Consider the following 16,601-nt stretch of genomic DNA (forward strand, 5'->3'; position numbering starts at 1 on the left):
TACAGACCTTGGAGGGTATCCATTATCTTAGTGAGGAGTGATTGTGAAAATTAAGAATCATGCAATTAAAAGTACACAGTTTCAGTATTAATATAGTAAAAAACATTAAACTGAAGAAGCAACTTACTTTGAATAACCATGACGCAAATATTCTGAGTGGAGGAATTAAAACAGGAGGAGATGGAGTAGACTGATTGTCCAAACTTATAGCAAGGTTGTCTCTTATCTGATGTTTTAAACATAGAAAGTTAATAAAATAATAGCTTAGTTAAAAATCGTTCCTTCGTTCTAATTATTGCTTTTCCATTTACTTTTATTTATTTTATTTATTTATTTTTTATTTTATTTTACCAAAGGCACTACACCCTGTGGTATACATAGGATTCTTACAGAAACCAAAACTACTAAGAAAAACTGTTTTATAGTGCTTCCCCATATGTTGAAAAAATATTATCATTTTAGGCATACCATGGCTTTTACACTGAATACTAGGTCTAGCCTACACCTCTATTTTCTTTGTTGTTGTTTCATTACCCCATTTAAACGAAGTAATTTAAATTCTCTTATCACTGAAGAGAAACATTCTATTGGGGATGCCCACTGGAATGTCAACAAAATTAGTCTTTATCTATGATACAATCTCCCAGATACCGCACTTATGTTCCAGATACTATTCTTAAATCAAAATTAATAATCATTTTTATAATAAATGAAAAATCATTAAAGGAAGGATTATATACAACACCTTTGCAAGTTTATACCACAGCTCATAAAGATATCCAAAAACTTTTGCATGGATTTTAGGTGACTGTATATTGTTCACATCGCCAAGAATTCCCAAGATCCTTCTCCACAATACAGCAGCAGAATCAGGATGCCAACCTATAAGGCTTCCACCAGCAATTATACTACAGTCATCAGCAAGGAATTCACTGCTATCTGTAAATTTAAAAAAGTTCAGTTTATATGAATCAGAAATGCAACATGCATGTAAATTTTGGTCAGTAAAATGTGAACATAACTGCACAACAGGAATAATTATTCTGAACAGTTTGGAAGGGATCTTCTTAAATATATGCATTTATATAAAACTATGACTTGGAGTTTCATTTATTGCTACCTAAATCAAAATATTCTTTTAGGTAATGAATTGGCTACATCAAGACAAAATTTCATAAAGATTCATTCAGATTCAGTTGCCATACAGTCAAATAATTAGATAAGGTTTTTGGTACAGATAAATAATTTTCTCTGGGTTCAGAGTTTATATATTTGTTTATGATAGTTTAATTCAAAGTAATGACAAAACTTTCAAAATATTAAAGATTCAAAAGTCTTCCTTTTCCTCACTGAACTGCTTAAGTATCATTCCTATTTGAATTAACCATAACTATCTTCTGAAATTACAAGCAAAACTAAAAAGATATCAAATAATAAGATGGAAAATACATTAAAAATTTATTAACCATTTCTGCAAGAGGGTCAGAATATTTCTACCACTTGCATAAAACTTTATACACATAAATCACCACAAAAAAATTCCTTTTTTTAAATGAATCAAATCATTCTCATATAGAAGCTATGTTTACAAAATCTGTAATTCCTCAATGTTTATAACTTGGGGAATTAAATAACTAACAATTTTGGTGTTTGAGAGCTAATGTGAATATCATATAAAACAGTGGAATAAAGCATATACAGAAGTCAATTATAGAAAATATATGGAAAATTGACAAGTGGGATTCATTTTTATTTGTTTAATTCTTGTTGTGAAAAGAATTTCTGCTGCACAATGAAAACCTCTCCATACAACTCCTCTTACAGGCTTGGGATTTATATTCAACACAACAGAAAAGATGTACAAACTTTTACTCAGAAAAGATGGAAAGCAAAGAGTTATACGATGACCTTCCCAGATGACACCCAGAAAGCTAAGACCAATTACTACTTCTTAAGTTTGCCATCTCAAACATATTCTCTCTCACTAAGTCACGTCTCTCTCTTGCATTATGCAAACTATTATGCGACTCAAAGGAAAAACAGGCAAGGAAATATAGGCTGAAAGGCTTTACATACAGATGGCACTTAACTATAAGTCAGTTTTTAATTACACAAAGACTGCTCTCTCCCAAGCTTTTCCAACATGGACACAAACTCAGTGAAATGGGACATTCATGTGTACTCTGAAAGATTTACTCCACTTTTCTTATTCTATGCAGAGTTCGCAAGAGATATCCAAATATAGCTAACAGACAAAACCTCCCAATTCTCATTGCTTATCAACCGGAGTTAAGTATTTGTTTTCCTCAGGCACTTTTGAAGAACAGCCAATCAGTAAGTGGCTTCTATAGGTAGCATTTTCACTACTAAGCATCTTTAAGATCATACAGCATAAAATGACCCAGAAACGTAATGTAAAAAAAAGGAACTAAAAAAAATATACCGTAATAGTGAAGAGGAATATGCTCAAGCATTAACATTTTGCTCTCTGTTTAATGTTTGTGTGTAAGATGCAAACCAATGAGGAAAGCAGAGTTTTGTGAAATTTGTCAGGATAAGAGAATTGCTGGGTTTTTTTTAAATAGCAAACAAAAAATTCCATATTTAAGTGCAAACTTTAATGACCCAATGTTACGTTATCTTGTATTCGACCTAGACAAGCTGGGCTACAGCCTGTCTGTGCGCAGGATACAGTATGGGACCAAGGGGCCAGGGGTTCCAGTGTTCCACCTCCTCCCAGCGGAAGGTCTGTTTCAATACTTCAGACAAAGTTGCAAGAAATCTCTATGTCTGCAGATAAAGGTAACTTGCTTCCTAATAAAGTTACAGTCAGATCCTAAAAGAAATTAGTTTGAAGTCTAAAGCATAAGATTCTTTCCCGTCCTACAACTTGCTTGGTCCATGTTCTTCAAAGGGTAAATAAGGAGAGTCAGAAGATTAAAACAAGGGAAATTATTGCCAATTAACTGGTTATTTACTATCAGTTGAAATACATAGTAAGGAACTTCCTGCACATTCTTAGACCATCCTGCTATGAAATACAGCCTACTAACTTAAAACGTGTATTAAATTAATTCATTTAACTTCAGCACAAAGGCAGGATAAGAAAGCCATGTAATCAGCTACCACATCGGAGCTGATGAGCGGTAACTTGATATGATAACGCTATCATTTTCAACTGTATGCTCATTTTCTGGATCACAATTTATGAGAATCTGCATCAGCTTCAACCTGATTTTCTAAATTTCTTAAATTCTGGGCATTCAAATCTCATCTTTAACAAAGCACCAAAACCAAAAACTTGGTGTCGGATTTCCAAAATTATTAACAATATAACTAAAAATAATTTGATAATTTGATAATTGATGATTTGATAATTGATTTGATAATATGAAGATTTGATAATTTGATAATTTGAAGAATACTCTTAAGAATATTCACAAAAAAAGCAAAAAAAAAAAAACCAGAGTATTTCTAATCTGTAATTTATTTTCCATCTACTTTATCTCCTTCAAATAAAGAGGAACAAATGATGGAGAATTTATTTTTGGCCCCCTTAGAAGGGTTCTTCTACAAAATAACCCCGATACATCTAATGAAACACAAATCATCATTTCAGACTTATGAGAAAGAACTAGCTATTCTAACTTCAGAGAACATTTTTATAATCTTTCTAGTTTTACACAAAATTACACAAAATACCAGCCTTTATTAGATATTAGTATATGGCAGCATTTATGCCTTTGTATAACCAAAGTCCCCAAGGACAGGACAAGAGGCATTGAGCCCAAATCCAAATGCAGGAAATTATGTCTGAACCTAAGAAAACATCTTTTTACTGTGACAGTGGTTGAACACTGTAATAGGTTTCCAAGAGAGGTTGTGGAGCCTCCATCAGAAATGCTCAAAATCTAACTGGACATGGTCCTGGACAGGCTGCTCCAGTTGACCACGCCTGATCCAAGCTGTTGGATCAGACGATCTTTGAAGGTTCCTTCCAACCATAACTATTCCATGATTCTGTGATTAATTAGTTTAGTAGTCACATTTGCAGTGTTCAGCCTTATAAACAGGCAATGGGGCAAAAGGGGCTGAGTAATAAATAGCCACATATTAACTATCACCTCTCTTCAACTCATAATGGGTAGATTGTAATCGACCTTCATTTAGCCCACAGGAAAATGAATACTAACTTTAATTACTATGTATCTGCTGCAATTTAATATGCATAGTATGGTAGTTTTTTAAATAGCTGGTGCACTGCAACTAGTTCACTTTTTCTATACCCATGTTCACAATCTCCAGAGTTGTTAGACTTATCTCCTGAAAGATACATAATCAGGTATACAGGTATAAAGGTATACATTTTAGAGCAATAACAGAAAAACAAATATTTTGAAATGATATGTAAATAAGAAAATAATTTTAAAAGATTAAATATGAATATTTTGAAATATGTTTCACCTGCTCTATATACCTTTCCTGTTTAAACAGTACATCCAAATAAGACTAGAACTAAAAACAATATACATTATAGCCCATCTTTCACTTATATTTCTGAAAGAGAAAATTTGTTTCTCACTGGCAAAAATATATCGAACTTTCAAGACTAGTTGCTAAGACATTTTTAATCGAGAAGGAGATCTTTCAAGAGAAATTCATGTATACACAAAAAAGTTTAGAAAGATACCAATGGTATCTATTAAAATCACATTTGCCTGGCTCATGGCTCTGAATTATCCCTTGTAGAAGTCTCTCTTACCACTGAATTCAGAAGCAGCCTAGGCAGGCTACACATTTCGTAATGGGGTTAAGTTTCAGAAACAAGCTTTGATCAAACCCATCCCAGTGTATTCTCAGTGCAATGTGCTGTAGTTTAACCAAGCAATTTGAAATTCCCCATATATGGGAGTTCAGAATGAATTTCCAATGACAGTCTGTGTTCTCATTTTTAAAATTCCAATCACAAATAATACTACCATTAATACTAATGAATCTACAAAACCCAGCCCTACAATTCTGCAGATGAATAATTTGACAGATTACAAAATGATTATTTACTGTTTAGGGAAAGATTTCAAAAGCCACTAGAACTTGCACTTTTAGCCTCAGAGATTTTAACAAGAGCTTGCTTTGCTTGCACAAAACTCCTCCCTAAACAACATCCAATACATTCAAAAAGATTTCAGTGACCTTTACACCTAACAGAAGAGCAGATTCCTCCCCTTCAAAATATGTAATAACCAATATGATTCACACCTGCAACACTAAAGGCTTATCATAACGCCACACATCTCCATGAAAGCCTTTTAAAAGTACTTCCCATTTCAAAGAAAGAAACTTTTTTTCCATTTTTGCACCACAGAACATATAGCTACCTACATCATTACCACAGCTCAGGCTGAAAGACTATTGGAAAACAAAAATCAATGTGTTCAATATCCTTTCTACTCCCATGCTCAGAATTAAACTTCATAAACTACCATATACATTTGTTAAAAATGTTTCACTATCTTTTCTTCTCTCTTCTTCTTAACAGTTATGACTGGCCTGTAAAATTAAGTACATTGCTGTGAGTTGCATTGTTGGACACAGACTGACTTGGAGAAACACTCTCAGGGAACTCCTAGGTGCTACAGCATCCTTCTTTCACTTGCAATAATATTAGCCAATGTTGTAACCACTCAAGCTGCTGCCATGTTGCTTTAGATCAGATATGAAGGTAACCCTTACTGTGAAAATACAATATTGTAATTAAGTAACAGTTAAACATCCATTCTTTGGGTAAGGATTAACTGTGTAGCAATTGGAAGTGAACACCAGAGCTATTAGTGTAATCTAAGATTTTTTAAAAAATAAGTTGCATCAGATTACAGTATTTTAATTTAAGAAAATCTGGCTGTGCAATTAGGACGAATAAAAACAGTAATTAATTCTTACTTGGTTAAAGAAATAGCTTTATAACCCAGTTACACTGTATAAACTCCTTTGAAGATAAAAGTCTAAAATATTAAACATTTTCTTTAGTGTAAGTACCTGTTAAATTCGTAGCATCTGAAGGACTAAGTTGAAGCCAGTGAGGTGCTTCAGGATCAACACAAACATCTGCTGATGTATTAACTTCATGGTCATCTTCAGAAGTTTGCCAGGGGATAAGTGCAATCTCTACTTCATTATTATAGCCAATGGATGTGTCACTACTAACACTTTCACCTAAAGCAAGTAGGGGGATTAATAAGGATCAGGAACTCTGTTTTTAGAGATAACATCAGCAAAACATGATGAAAAGTGTCTCATGTATCTGTAAAAAGACAAAATTAACACACTGATATAAGCTGCTACACTTAAGAAAAACACTGTATTACTTAGAACTCACTCTTCTCTCTCTCTCGGAGATTTCTATGTGACTGCTGCAAGTCTGCTTTCAAATCTAATTCAGCTGGACTGCTGCTCCTTCGTACTAGGACCTTTAGAGAAAAGAATTGTATTAATAGCAGCTTATGCACATCACAGTTTTGAAAACTGCATTATATTCTATCAAACTCGAGGCATGTGCACACATACATATATATATCTGCACATATATACCAGAAATTAAACTCAGTCAAAATATTTTCATGTACCACGCAGACTACCCAAGCTTCTTTAAATGTCTTAACAGATACTGAAAGCTTGACAGTGTCCTTTTTATCCACTCTTTCTTAAACTCAGGTCTACAATAACAAGACATAGACAGGATCTATGTTTCTCAGCAAATCTGAAATTATTCAATACTTTTTGAATCACTTTGTTTTTAATACATTATTTCTAAAATTCCTAAACAGATCTCTAAGAAAAACCGTTTCACTTGTCCTCTTCTGCTATGGTAATGAAGACAACCCACTGGATATAAGAATAAATTGTGGATTAATCTCCAAAATCCCATGCACATCGTTATGAACCAGTAAAACCTTTAAGGAAGAAATTGACAGATATCTCTTACATCAGACGCACTATTTGGCTGCAAAACAACCTATGTGAAGACTCCAAAGCTTTGGTTTACTTTATTTATTTATTTTATTTTATTTTTTTTCAAATATATTTATAATCTGCTTGCTGAAAATCCCTCAGAAATTTTCTACTTCAAGATGATGTTCCTCTGTCTCTAGGTATCATTTTTTGCTTTACATCTGGCAGATCATCTTTAAATTCACATTTCTTTCATCTCCATATAATCTATAAGAGTAAAAATCAGTTTGTGCCAAATATGTATACATCAGGTTATCTATCGCTATATGATAGATAATAGTAGATAAGATAAGATAGTAGATAAGATAAGTAGATAAGATTTTTGAAAATTCATTTTGATAGATTTATTTGTTATTACAATTTTTAAACAAATTACTTTTTGAAGTAATTTTTGATTCACTGGCCAGAAATTAAACCATTCCATCTTTCTGCATGTAGTTGAGAAAGTCAATTATTGCCAAAGAGACAAAGACCTGATTTGTAGCAGTTATTTCAAAACTTTTTTTTTTTTAAATGCTAGAGAGAGTTGACAATTATTCACAAGAAAAACATATTTTATTGGGCTGCTTGATAGACTGCTGAGTGGTTTCTTTTGCTGGCTAATCTGGATTTTAGTGATCAGTGTTAAAAAAAAATACCATTGGGTTCTGATTTAAAGTCAGAACTCATTCACACAGTATTTTAGCAAGTTATACAACAGGTACACAGTCAAACCCCAGCTTAAACTTGCAAAAGAGACTGAAACTACAATTCCAGTAACAGCCCCAGCAGCAGATGGTTGTAAATATTTTATAATACATGCCATTCAATTAGAACAGGGAGGCAGGTTCATTTTTAATCTCCCACAATTACCGACCTTACCTCTCTTCCTCTCCTTGCCCTTCCACTACATAAAGCGGACTAGATTTTCCTTCCTTTCTGAGACACTGTTATTCCTGTAGCTATTAATGATAGCACTGCACAGGAAAAGTTTTGTCCCTATTTCCCAGAGCCAAGAGCTAATGGTAATTAAAATCCACATGTATGGAAAAGCCAAGGACCAAAGATGAGATCCAGCTTGAAGTCCTGCATGCTGTATTGCATTATACTGCCACCAGAATGATCAGCCTTAAGTCATTTACTATTTCCACTGTTTACTCAACAGATGTATTAAAAATTTACAAAACACGCCTGTCCTAACGTTAACTTATACAAACATCAACAATAAATAGCTGGTAGTACAAATTGTGCTGAAGGAAAGCATTTCCCCCCAGTACTTCAAACCATCAAACATTTATTCCAGCGCAGTGCAACTCTATAACAACCATGAATTATTCATAAAATGTATGTACTTCCTGTTCATATTTAATATAGAAAAGCATAAAAGTCTATTTTATGGGAATAGAGTATAGCTGCTTATTTAGAAATTCTTTGACAACTTACTATATCAGAAGACACAGAATGATTGGACCAAAAAGAACAGTTACAGGCTTAATTACAGCTTCCATACTAGAAATGTGATTAATATATTTTCATGCTTTCAGTTGCTAGCATTTCCAAATACTAAAAGGTATGTGATTAGAAATAAAATATATTTTGTATATTTGTATACAAAATGTACTTAATATTTTGCCTTACGTGCTCAGCTTCATGTTCCTTTTTTGCACATTCTTTATTCTCCTGTATTGGTTTGGAGTCTGAAGAAGTTAAATTCTGAGAACTTCCAGCCTTTTTACCTACAAATTTCAGAAAGTAAACAAGTGAAATGAGAAGTACAGACAAAAATACCTAGGAAATTATAGGAAAATTTCAGCTATTTTCACACACATTTCTTATTATTTATATAAAAGCAATGTAATACAACAAATATTTTTAAATTGTAATGGATTAAGCAATATGAATAAATATATGATGTTCTAAAGAACTGCTCATAAGCATATTTATTTATATCATAGATATGGAACTGTTAACTGCAATAAACAAAATTTAAATGTAAGGCCAGGTTAAAAAAAAAATAAGCTACATAAAGATTGTATACATTCAAAGGTTTCAATTTTAACCTCTAATACATCAGAACTGTTATGTCTTGCACTTGTAGTTTCAAAATAATAATTTTTTAAACATTATAGATGTACCAATGATACATTTACTACAAAAAATGAGGTACAAAACATTCTCGAACAACAGAGCTGGAAACCAAAATAGACAACAGCAGCATCTATGAGGCTGAATATTCCCAACACTTTTTCTCCGTAAGTGTAGTATCATTATATTTCATGAAAATTACCATGAAAAAAATCAGATGTAAACTGATCTGTAATATCTGAAGTACTACTACTTCGAGTTAGTTGTTGCTCTTGTTCTGCAAATAGGCCAGTAGCTTCTGCTCCTGCTGATGTTTCCAACTGCTGAGATTCTTCAACTTCTGTTGGTGTATATATAATACATAATAAAAAAGAAAATATTCTCAAAATTTCAGAATTATTTACATGTGATAAATCTTAATCAAAGGAAGTTATGTTAAAAGGTGACCAATTCAAATATTTTAAACCTCAAATTACGTAAGTTAAAAGGATAGTGTAATTTGAGTTTTATAAAATCACTTAAGGAAAAAAATAAAGTTTAGAGATATGTATGAGCAGGTTAAATGGTAGAAGATCTAGAAAAAGTAAGAGAAACCACCTCAAGGGCTCAGAATGGATAAGGAAGCCTGGGAAGATGTCTTGTGAACAGACCCTAGAGACCCAAACTAGACTTGGTTTGTTCTGGAATGAAATAGATTAGAGGAGATGTAGCAAAACTACTATGAATTCATAGTAGTGAAACAGTTAGGGTCCTTACTGACTTCTCCTCCATAAGGAGGGGAATGGGAGAACACGAAAGGTAACAGCTCAAATGGAGTTAAGGAACTCCTCAAATATCCCCAGAAGTTCTCCCTCTCCTCATCTCCCTCCAACATCCAGGTCCTGGCAGAGAATGCGAGCCAAACTGAATATACTGCATCACAACACCTCAACATGCCACCTCAAACATTCAGAGAAATTCATCTTCTGCACTCTTTAGAGGATTTATAGAAATAGTTTTCTAGGAGACTTAGATCTAGAGGTTTTCTTGCTGCGAAGAGCTTAGGAGAAGAACACAATCATAAGAGAAAACGTATTTGAAAAGAGGATAGTATATTTCCTCTTCTCCTTTGAGTTCTCATGCTCTCAGGAACTGCACTGGTACAGGAGTCTACTGGGTAGGAAATAAAATAAATAACACAAAACCCAGAAGTTCTTGACAATCTCTTTTTTCAGTGCATCTTTGGTAAATCTTTGCTGAAAACACAGGTTGCAGAACCCTCAAGGTTCTTTCACAAGTGAAAATAAACACGTGAAATTTTTGCTTTGATTTGAATGTGGAAACTTTCTCAAATCTTGTAAGTCCCAGAGCATGGCCAAACAGCACTTCATGTTTCCAGAAAGCACGCTCAGCCTTTCTAGGCAAGAACTGAATTGCTCACTTGGGAGATTTAAACAGCCGTGGAAGTTTGGGTAGTTCTGAGCAAGTTCTTCCAGCAGCTCAGAGCTAACACAATGTGCCAAATCTGTAAGACTTCTGCTATCCAGGACTGTCCCAAGGTTAAAAAAGGTTAAAAACAGCAGCATCAGTGTACCAACGAACACCCTACGCTGGAGATGCTTTGATGCGACTGCTACAGCTTTTAACAGCAATTTGGATTCAAGTTCGTGATAGTCAAAGCTTTGCTTTGATTGCTGCGCATTACTGATTTATGAAAAGTGATTTACTGGACACAGAATATATATTAAGATTTCAAAAACAAACTGTAGGGTTTAGGATTTATTAAAAAGTCAAAAAAAAACATATTCCATTTTTATGCATATTCTCATCTGAAGACTACAAAAAAACTCAGTAGACAAATCTCTCAAACATCATTGATGGGAAAAGAGAACCAATTTTAAATGTTAGTGCTTCAGCTGCTTGAAAAGAAGAGTTTATTTTTAAAAAAATTTAAAAAGCAGGTTTGGTCTCAGTTGTTAGCTGTAAGTCATTTCTAGGACAAGGTAGAAATGTGAATGGGAAGAGAGATTTGGGGGAGAGATCACAGGAAAAACATATGACATTATTAGCTAACCCACGATTGACCAGATCACTATTACAACTGGATTATGACATTGTTTTTACTTCTGCTCTTCAGTCACAGAAGAAAAGTTGCATGATTCAGTTTGTCCTCAAACTAATTCCAAATCTTATTATGTACTCAAAGAGTCAGAGAAAAGAGAGGCATGAAAATTCAAGTGAGAAAAAAGTATGTCAATCTACTGGGGAAGGAGCAATAGGAACTCTAGAAACTAATGAGGACCGCACTTTTAGAAGTGCAACTCAGTATTAGGAGAAAAAAACCCACAGGAACAAACAAAATCAAGTATACTTTCCTTCAGCAGTGGCATTTCTAATTATGGTCATGATACTGGTTAGCGTCACCTACCATACTTAAGCTAATTGCCAGTTTTTCCCCCAGAAAGCAACCCATAAAAAGGAAATTAAAAAAAAAAAAAAAAAAAAACACATCAGATTGTGCATGTCCAATCTACATGCCCAATGCTATTTTCCTTTCTCTTTAAAAAAAAACGTTCTCCACTATTTCTGGTGGAGAAGTCACTGTTAGTTTACACATGTTGGTATGCAACCAATATACCTTATGAATTGACATAATAGAGGTTCTAACTAGACATAAGGAAAAACTCTTCCCCCCATGAGGACAGTGAAGCATTGGAAGAGTTTGCCCAGAGAAGCTGCACAACCCCTGTCCTTGTAAGAGCAGACTGGATGAAGCAACCTGGTCTGATCTCAGAGCTAACTCCATCTGAGCAGCAGAAACCTCCTGAAATCCCTTCCAACTTGAATTATTTTGTGACCTTATGATCCTCACTTCAAGAACACCACAACCTTTTTCATCTTGAAAGTAGTATCATTACCCTTATAATTTGAACAAACTCCAATAAATAATATTTCAATGAATTTGCTATGAATTAATTTTTGAACAGATACTGTCTATCTAGATACATCAATTTGTATGAACTCAAACATTGAGGCTCTAGTTGCAAAGAAACTAGCAAGAATTAGCAAGAAGTAATATACACAGATTGAAGCAACAGCTTGGAGGACAAGGATAGTTCTATAGTTTGTTCAATCTACACCATCAAGTGAGTTAAGTTTAACTTACAACATATATTTAATATCTATTTATATAATACATATTTAATTATTTCAAAAAATACTAAACATATTTAGGAAAGCCTAAAATGCTAGAATGTATCAGATGCTTTTCTTTTTCTTGCTTACAGCAGCAAACAGTTCTGCTTGGGGCTGAAGAGTAAGAAATCCTTCTCAGGAAGCGAAGTACAGAAGGCGACTGAAAATCTGTTTTTCAGACACCTACTAGTTTTAAACAGAAATAAAAGCAAGTCCCCCAGCAGAATGGAGAAATCTCACGACTCACACCAGCAAATCTTGGTTAGGCAAAGGGACTGAAGCTGCTAAAATGAAGTATCTTTATATACTTAGGCTGTTACCTCTTCATTTTTCGTATCCACATTGGGTAGGAATATAGAATTCTATCAGAAGTTGCACACTAGTTTTAGCTTTATTTATTACAATAGCAAGTTCCACAGGGTAAGACCGAAGGCAGGAAAAAACACTTTGCTATACTTGCCAGAGTGAACATATATCTGCTTCTATATAACCACCAAAATGTCCCGACATAGCTAGCTGACTCATTTTTAGTTTTTGCATTCCTACTTTCCTGTATATTTGTTTTACACTGTATTAAAATTCAAAAAACTACTTGGAAACATCTAATAAATCAAATCATTGAAAAAAAAAATAAACGTGGAGAAAAATGTTATTTCTTAATAGAGAAAATTAAATTTAAGTAAGTTTAGTTAGTAGGGGGCACAAATCTAAAGACACCATAATTCATAGTAATCTTCAACACTGAAATGAACAAAACCTAAGTTGCTTGCAGTGCTAGAAACATTTCAAGAGATATCAGACACTCCCTAAGAAATAAGAAGCACAGGCAAACCCTTTAGATTTGTTTCTTGAATCCGTAACTCCAGGAAGAATTCTTTAGAAGCAACAAATCGGTTGTTACAAATGTAGATTTTTAAGACTTGATTGTGACACAGACTGAATAAGCCTTTTTAAATCATTTTTTTGCTTGTGTATTTTGTTTGCACTATCTTACATTCAAGCATTCAACTGTTTTCTACATTAATTCCTTCAAATGACCCTGCATCTTTTTTTCCTGCTGAAACAGTCACTTATTTTGATAGAGAATACAGTTTCAGCAATCAAAAATCATTAGAAGTAATCACATTTTACCATCCTTAGTACATTTGAAAAAGACAGCTCTTACATTACTAAACTTGCTCATAAAAAGGAACCATGTCATACCAGTACTACTTAACAACCTTTTAATTGATTCATTTATTATTTATTTAAAATTTTTTTAATAGATCCAAGGTAGAAAACCAACACAAAACATCTCATTCCACACTACTAAAGAATACTTAACTGGACAGAAAAAAAAGGTAGACAGATAGTAGCTTAAAAATATAAAGAACATTTATAAACAAGATGGCTTTAAAGTACAGTACCTGACAGTCTGTGAGAGCAAGAAGTATAAGAGATACCAGGTAAGAGAGAGCTCACAGTGTGAAGCAGAAGAGGTACACTTTTAGTAGCTGGCAAAGCCTCATAAAGATGAACACAGTTGCTGATAGACTGGCTTCGCTTAGCTTCCAGGAAAAAAATAAAGCAATAATTATGTCAGAGGAGCAATGAAACATTTGGTTTCTTATGATATCTGAATGTCATAATAAAACAAAACACAATTTTTGAAAATAAAAATCTTACATTATTAAACTCTGAAGTATTTCCTATAAACTTTAAGTTTATAATGGGCAACTGTATTGCACACATTGAGTACTACAATCATGATTGATTTCTGAATCACAAGAATTCCACAATGAGGAATATTTCATTTTGGTAACTTATGATTACTATCTACTGGCTAGACAGACTTACCTGCTTTTATTTTCATTGTATCTGGCAACAAAGGAAACACCTATAGCAGCACAGACGGTTCAAAACTAAAGAATGAGAAAACTCTTATTCAATTTCCTTTCTGCTAACAATGCTGAGACAGAGCTTGTTGTGTCTCCACTTCAAAAGATCAGAATTTTAAGAGAGTCCATAACTACATCTTTCATCAACAAAAAAACCCTAATTTTGGAAGGACATGCAAACAGAATATATGACTACTAACAACAACAACAGCAACAAGCAAGCTGCATGCATGGGCTCATGTATCAGAGATACTAGCAATACATATTTTCTCCTTTGGCTATGAAACCGTTTAGAAAAGCCACAATTATGGAAGATGTTGCTAAGGGAGAGGAATTTACCATGTAGGAACATTCCCTTTGTGCAGCAATCCAGCATCTCTCATTATACCGCATATACATAGGAAGTAGTGAATAGTAACGCGGATATAAGTATACTGAGGCAGAAAGGTGTTTCATCTCATGAGGAGATCCTAAACAGCATTTCAGAATGCCACATCTGAACATATAAAGCAATGTCCTGTTGCTTTACCAGCCTCCTCAGTAAAAGCACAAGCTTTTTATCCAAGAAACACTCATCCATCTTGCACACTTCGCTATAGGCCTCCATGGTGTGAGAAGGAGATCTCCCCGGCATATTTTCTGCGATGTACTACTTGAGCCATAAAGTCAGAGAATTTGCCTAATATTTTTGACAAGGTGAAGACTGGGTTAGTTAAACAGGTTATGCTCCAAGGGTATCAAGAGCCTCATGGGACAAGCACCTGTAGGCAATGGATCCGCAAGTTGAGAGTGCAAACACAGCTCAGATAATTTGATAAGGGCTCTTGTTCAAGGAACAACTGTATACAAGAAACTAGAAGATGCAGTAACTGGACACACCAAGCTATGGGTGGCTTCATGTTCACAGAAGCCAGAACTTAAAAAAGGTGTTTTCTTCCAGGGTGCCTTGCTACAGGCATCCTTAAGCAATATATACCTGTTTGGGGGGGGAGGGGGTGGGGGAAGGGGAATCAGGATGTCCTTCCTAAAAATAGCACTTGATGCAACCTCAGTATGTGAACTGTGATGTAGTATGTTGCCTCTCATTAGATATTTGAGCAAAATGTTTTTTCAGAATGAATATAACTAAGCCTTCAAACCTGACCCTGTTTATGACCACCATTACTTCCTTTAAAATAGCTCTGATGCCCAGGGGAAGGCCAAATAGCAGGTTTGTACTGGTAGCAAAGTAGTCTATGTTCAGCTTACTTTTAAAATCCTCATCTGCTGTAAGATAGTTATATCTAGTAAAGAACAAGCCTCACCTTATCAAGGCTAATCCCTACATCCATATCTTACTATTTTTCATTTATTCATTCCCTGAGTTAATGGGACTCCAGGGCACCATCACAGATCTCTGCATGAGAAAAAAAAATGTGGAGAATTCCTTTGAGAACCTTTCTCTGAAGGCATTAGTTCGAAGTCTCCTGTACCAGAATCTCACTATCAGGTCTTGTTCAGAATGGCTGCTTGAAACAGGTAACTGGAGAAACAGATGCAGTACACTAATTTGCTTAAAAAAAAAAAAAAAAAAAAAAAGAAAGAAAAAGAAAAATCTAGTCACCTCTTACATTCCAGTCACCTCTTACATTCATTCATCCTTGCTCAGGATAGCTCAGCTCCAGACTGGGGAAAACCTTGAATAACCGGGTATAGCTGACCCTGCTTTCAGCAAAGGACTCAACGACCTCCAGGAATCCCCTTACAACCTGAATTATCATATAGACTCATTTTTGGAGTACTGAGTCCTCCTTTCCAGACTTAAAAAGAGCATGATGAAAGGGATGCAAGTTATGTTAAGGGGCTGGTAGTTCTTTAGTTATCACAAGGAAAGTAGAAAAGAATTAAGTTTGAATACAACTTCTTAGTGAATTTCTCCTCAAAAAAATATCAAAAGCTGTATGGGTGCATATTTTCTTAGAAAATCCTATGGCATACAACATGTCGTGTTCGACTGCTAAGTTGAATCCTTGACGCAGAACTCTATTATTGCTAGGGGCTTCTGTTGCAAAGGTTAGGTATTTCTTAGGACTGGGGTCTGGGTGGTCATTATCCTCTGCAACTTTTATCTCCCATAAGGAAGACAGCAGCTCTTGCAAGATAAGCTAGTAGAGATTTTAAAAACATCAAAGCCTCCAAACTTCTTCACAGGCTGGCTCCCTCCACCTACTTTCAACTTTGGGAAATAAATCATCTTTAGAGAATTATCACAGTTTTCTTAGAGATCTTGCAGAGTCATCCACCTCTTGTCTTTTTTCTATTGTGTTCTTTTTTCCCCCCTCTACTCAGAGTAAATATCTTAAATATTCATTTCAGGTTTTTTCCACTCAGGTCAAACTATACCCTCAAATGCAATTTATTCCCCTTCTCCTAAAAATTAAATTTTATTTAGCAGAACATCATGATCGTACCAGCATTATAAATATGATGCTTGTATTA

At 34.4% G+C, this 16,601-nt stretch overlaps 1 protein-coding gene across 3 annotated transcripts in view; it reads right to left on the minus strand.

The window, feature by feature from the left end:
• Window positions 1-16,601, minus strand: part of RALGAPA2 (Ral GTPase activating protein catalytic subunit alpha 2) — a 171,948-nt gene that overhangs the window by 93,304 nt on the left and 62,043 nt on the right. For 2 of the 3 annotated variants that reach the window (XM_062571339.1, XM_062571341.1), the window contains 7 exons: window positions 13,653-13,793; window positions 9,275-9,412; window positions 8,626-8,723; window positions 6,377-6,467; window positions 6,037-6,213; window positions 746-939; window positions 128-226 (listed from right to left, as the gene is read on the minus strand). In XM_062571339.1, coding sequence (XP_062427323.1) covers window positions 128-226; window positions 746-939; window positions 6,037-6,213; window positions 6,377-6,467; window positions 8,626-8,723; window positions 9,275-9,412; window positions 13,653-13,793 — 938 coding nt within the window. The remainder of the gene's footprint in view (window positions 1-127; window positions 227-745; window positions 940-6,036; window positions 6,214-6,376; window positions 6,468-8,625; window positions 8,724-9,274; window positions 9,413-13,652; window positions 13,794-16,601) is intronic. The other variant, XM_062571340.1, reaches the window with a different exon arrangement.

This window comes from Rhea pennata, chromosome 3 (assembly GCF_028389875.1).
Source record: "Rhea pennata isolate bPtePen1 chromosome 3, bPtePen1.pri, whole genome shotgun sequence".
NCBI lineage: Eukaryota > Metazoa > Chordata > Aves > Rheiformes > Rheidae > Rhea > Rhea pennata.